The sequence below is a fragment of the Grus americana genome, chromosome 2, assembly GCF_028858705.1.
Source record: "Grus americana isolate bGruAme1 chromosome 2, bGruAme1.mat, whole genome shotgun sequence".
Classification (NCBI taxonomy): Eukaryota; Metazoa; Chordata; class Aves; order Gruiformes; family Gruidae; genus Grus; species Grus americana.
This window is the reverse complement of record NC_072853.1, coordinates 149,381,078-149,385,931: the sequence shown is the minus strand read 5'-3', so window position 1 is coordinate 149,385,931 and position 4,854 is coordinate 149,381,078. Positions and strand designations below refer to the sequence as shown.

The following is a 4,854-nucleotide window of genomic DNA, read 5'->3' as shown; positions in this document are numbered from 1 at the left end:
CGAATTATAGGTCTGCTCTTTTTCTCGCTCAAAGAGCCCCGTTTAAGTTCAATGACACCGGTGCCGCCCGCCTCCCGCCCGCTGCCGGACGGGGCGAGGCTCGCAGCCGGGCAGTCCCGGGCTCGCACGAAAAATGAGCAAATAAATAAGCAAAGACCCACACACACACACCTCCCTCGGCCCAGTCTCGGCGTGTTTGTGTGAGTAAGTAGCTCCTCTAATTGCTATTGGAATAGATCCATGCCATCCGCGCTAGGGAACTAAATGTGTCTAACTAGGTTAATGCAATTAGCATGCATGCAACATATTGCTCCCACTTTGCGGCAGCTTTGAAAAAAAAAAAAGAGGGGGGGAAGAGATGTACAGTATATGATGAGTAATAATTATACATTGGCTCACCCGGGCTGTTCCCATCCGCCTGGGCACCGCGCGGGGACAGCTCTGCTCCGGCCGTGGGCCGGGCCGGGCATCTGGGGCTCTCCCGGGGGCCGAGCCTCGGGGCTGAGCCGCGGGTGCCACGGGAAAATCAGCACCTGCGGCGCCGGGCCGAGCCCCCCGCCCCCGCCGGTAGCACTTGCAGCCCCTGGCCCGGACGGCCCCTGCAGCCCCCTCCCCTCGCCCCCGGGCAGGTGCAGTGCAGCCGCCCCCCCCCCCCCCCGCCCCCCCCCAGCAGCCGGGCACGCTGAGCTGAAGCTACCAGAGCGACTCTGCCACCAGTTGCACGATGGCTTTGCCATCCCCCCCACCCACCCCCACCCCAGCGGCATCCCCAGGGCCGAGTGCGGGGGCTGTTTCACAGGCACGGCGGGAGGGGGGACCGCGGAAGGCTGGGGGGGCAGTCGGCAGAGCCTCAGCGTGGGGCCACGCACCCGCAGTGGCCAAGCCTGCCCGGTCCCCAGCCTGCTCCCCCCTCCCCGGCACTTTTGGGAAGAGCTTTGTCCGGCTCCGGGTAGCGCGCCCATCTCCGTGGCGGCGGGACCGGGGGTACAAGGCCGCGGCGGGGGTCACACACCCTCGCAAGGTTGGTGTTTCGGGACTCGGGACTTTCAGCTGGAAACCACAAGCAGAGCAGAGGCACTGAAAGGAGGGGACCTCCTACAGATAGACAAAGACATCAGTTGGAAGCACTTCAGGAGAGGACGTCAAAAGGGGTGGAGAGAAGGGGAAAGTGTCCCCCCGCCCGTCCCCGTTTCCCCCCCTCCGGCTGTATAAGAGGAGCCCGAGCAGACGGGGCAGAGCGGAGCCGGCATCTGGGCGGACGGTGCCGGCTGGGGCTTGCTGCGGCCCCGCAGGGCCCCGGGGCTCACCCCCTGCCTGCCTGGGGACCGGGCCGGGCGTTTACTGCAGGGCTTCCGCGGGATGCGGTGGGGCTATCGGCAGCCGCCTCCCACAAATACACCACTCCACAAGGTACAATCCGGGTTTATTATTAACAAACACAGGAAGAGTGCGCGTGCGGCAATAAATTATTTTCACAGGTTCTGGCATTATTCCCCCCCCCCCAAAAAAAAAAGGTGCTGGTGGAATGAACCTATTGCATATCTTAAAAAAATCACGATAAATTATATAAATTATATATTCAAAACAGACGATTCTACCTCATTGTCACTACTCCGTAATAAATAGATAAATAAAGTTGATTGCCCTTAGAGTCTGAATCTTAAATTACATTTACAATATAGGTCTCTAAATACAGCATGTACAAGGCGGGGCGGGGGCCACCCGCACGGCGCCTCACGCCACGAAGTCGAAGGGGGGCTCGTTCTCGATGTCGTTGAGAGAGGATTTGTTGTTCACCTTCCGCGGGTCCTCGGGGGTCCACACTTTGGCTGTCCGGATGATGTTTTGTTCCTTGAGTTGCTTTTCATCAGTCCACGACAGCGAGTGACCGGCCAGAGGGGGGAGTCCGTAGTCGGGGTCGCTCGGGGAGGGAGATCCTGGGGTACAGGGAGGGGAGAAAGGCAGAGGGTTATTGCCAGGGCCGGCATTCCTGCGGAGCGCGGAGCCGGGCCGTACCGGGCCGTACCGGGCCGGGTCGGGCCGCCACTTACTTGTGCCGCGGTGGCAGATGATGATTTTCTTGGGCTGGCTGGGGCTCTCGCTGCTGGCGCTGCGCAGCGGCAGGTCGGACTGCACCAGCTCGCTGAGGAAGTTGATGTAGCCGATGGCCAGGCGCAGCGTGTCCACCTTGGAGAGCCGCTTCTCGTAGGGCAGGGTGGGGATGTGCGAGCGCAGCCCCTCGAAGGCGTCGTTGATGGACTGCATCCGCCGCCGCTCCCGCACGTTGGCGGCCTGCCGGAGCTGCTGCAGCTCCGCCTCGGAGCGCACCCGCCGCCGCCGCTTGGCTGAGCCCAGCGCCTGGAGCCGCCCCCCGGGGGACAGCAGCGCCGCGCCCGCCGCCCCGCAGCACTCGTAGGCGAAACCGGGCGAAGCGGGCGACGGCGGGAAGGTGGCGGCCGGCGCCGGGCAGCGGTAGCCGCCCTCGGGGTCGCCGCCGTCGCGGTAGTACTCCTGCAGCTGCCGGCTGAGGAAGTCCACGTCCGGCTCCAGCAGCCCGTCGGCGGCCAGCGCGTCCCGCGGGGGCGGCTCGGGGAAGAAGTCCTCCTCGTCGAAGTATGGGGGCGAGGAGAAGGAGTCCAGCCCCCCGGGGAAGTGCTCCAGCAGCACCGTCTCCATGCTGCGCCCGGCCCCGGCGGGGACGGGACTGGACGGGGCGGCGCGGGGCGGCACGGGGAGGGGGGGGGCAGCCCCGCCGGGACGCGCCTGCAGCCGCTCCCGCCGGCCCGCTCGCCGAGCCGCCCCGGCGGCGGCGGGGCCCCCGCCCCTGCCCTGCCCTCCCCGCCCCTGGGTGGCCGGGAGGCCGGGCCGCTGCCGCCGCTCTCCGGGGAGGAGGCCGGAGCCGGCTGGCGCGGCGGGCCGGCACGCGAGGAGTCTTATAACGACATCGCCGGGCGCGTGCCGCTGACCGCCGCCGCCAGCCAATCAGCGGGCTCGGGGGGGGGGGGCCGGGCCCCCCCGTCGGGGGACACCACGGCGCTCCCGACGGCCAAGGGGCGGCGCCGCGGCGGGGACTGGGGGGGGGGGAAGCGGGCGGGCCCCGACGGTGCCCCCCGCCCGGCCCCGCCGCCCAGGGACGGGCGCGGAGGCCGCGGAGCCGCTCAGACCGGCGCTCCCCGCACGTCGGACGAGCAGCCCCCGTCCGCCCCGGTACCTCTCCCCGCAAGCCGCTGAGCGAAGCGCGCGCGTTGGCAGCGACCTCCTGAGCCTCCCTCCGGGCACCGGGAGCGGTCACCCCCGCGGATCTTCCCCCTGGCACTTTTCTCGCTCCCCCGGGACCGCCGGCCCCCGCCGCCAGCAGAGCCAGTGTCGGAGCAGGCATGGGGTGGATCGATGGCGCGGGGTTTCTCGCAGCGTTTGAAATGAAGCCAATTCTATCGTAACGTCAAAATAAATCACGTCAGCTCCTTGCGCCCGGCCGTGCATCGATTTTGACCGCATCGGGCCCTGTTGCGTTTTTCCTTTTCCCACTCCCATTGCCCTCTCAGGACGAGCTTGTTTGGCGGAGGCTCTGTTAATAATTCCCTAACTGACTCTCACTGATTAAAGCCTTAAAACTTCTCACTGGGGTGAAATGGATTACTCGGCAGATTAGGGGGAGGATTATCTCTGTCATTAGCGCTGCAATAGTTTGTCCGGCAGAGTCTGTCGAGGTTTATCGAAAGTGACTTTCCAGTGTGCCACCAGCACGGGCAGAGATCAAACCCCGCGTGGAAACGGACCCCGCTCTATCAGCAGAGCAAGACAGGGCCAGCTCCGGGAAAGTAATAAATGACTCGACTTCAAAGCCGCTGACAACGCCGTGATAACGGCAGAGAAACGCGTGAGTCACGGGAGGGAACAAAGAGCTTTGCAAGAGTAACTTCTTGGAAACTCCTGCTTGCAGGCGGACCACGAGGAAAAAACGAGCAGGGAAGGAGGAAAGCTTCGTGCGAAGCCAGGAACGCGCCCGCGAGTGGTCGGGGGACAGCTGCCAGCGTCCCGGGACGGGGAAACGGAGGGACTCTCCCCATCGAGGGGCGATGCGACGGCGAGGCAGCTCGCCATTCATGTCCAGCCGGGGAGCGGGACCGGGAACCTCGGGAGGGGGGCTGGGATGAGGGGGCGAGGCGGAGGGGCCCGGGGAGAGCTGGTCGGCCGGGATGGGCGGGCGCCTCCAGCCACGGCTCCCTGCTGCGGGCATCACCGCCCGGTACCCTCTGCTCCCTCTGACTGGGAGAGGGAACCCGGACTGGGAGAGACCTGAGGAGGCTCCAGTACCGGGGCAGCTGCGAGGCCGGAGCAGGTTGCTCAGGGCTTCATCGCGTCTGGTCCTGAAAAGCTCCACGGATGAAGCCCGCACAAACTCCCAGGGCAACCTGTGCTGCTGCTTCACCCTCCCTGGAGTTAAAGGAAGTGTCGTTCCCTTATGGATCTAAAGTTTGAACATCTCCTGTTTCTCATGGTGGAAAAGGTTTTCCGTGTGTTCAGTCTGCATTTCTCCTGTTTCAACTCACGCCCGCTGTCCCTCACCCTCGCACCATGCACCACTGTAAACAGCCGGACTTCCGAATGCCTCCCCGCAGGCTCTGGCAAGGTGCTATGGGGTCCCGGTCTGAGCCCGGGCAGCTCCTCCGGCACCCACCTACTCAGTGGTTCTTCGCCCCTCATGAGTGTGTTTCCTGTACCGAGTGGCCCAAAACTGGCCGCAGTACTTAGATTAGATACGGTCTGACGAGTTCCGAGCGTGGGGAATAACCCTTCCCTCCGTCTGCTGGGCGGTGACCGTGTTCCTGCAGCCCAGAGATGCTGCCGGCA

At 65.0% G+C, this 4,854-nt stretch overlaps 1 protein-coding gene across 1 annotated transcript; it reads right to left on the bottom strand.

The window, feature by feature from the left end:
* Positions 1 to 1,412: 1,412 nt before the first annotated feature.
* PTF1A (pancreas associated transcription factor 1a) lies at positions 1,413 to 2,977 on the bottom strand. Its single transcript, XM_054816733.1, has 2 exons — positions 2,052 to 2,977; positions 1,413 to 1,937 (listed from the first exon to the last, which is right to left on the bottom strand). The coding sequence occupies exons 1-2, from the start codon at positions 2,674 to 2,676 to the stop codon at positions 1,735 to 1,737; spliced, it is 828 nt and encodes a 275-aa protein (XP_054672708.1). The 5' UTR covers positions 2,677 to 2,977; the 3' UTR covers positions 1,413 to 1,734.
* Positions 2,978 to 4,854: the final 1,877 nt, after the last annotated feature.

What these genes read in the sequence shown, in the direction of transcription:
- PTF1A (XM_054816733.1), bottom strand. Translation starts at nt 2,676, where the DNA reads ATGGAGACGGTGCTGCTGGAGCACTTCCCCGGGGGGCTGGACTCCTTC. An exon ending in CATCTGCCACCGCGGCACAA is followed by an intron (nt 1,938 to 2,051) that starts GTAAGTGGCGGC and finishes CCTGTACCCCAG; the next exon opens with GATCTCCCTCCCCGAGCGAC.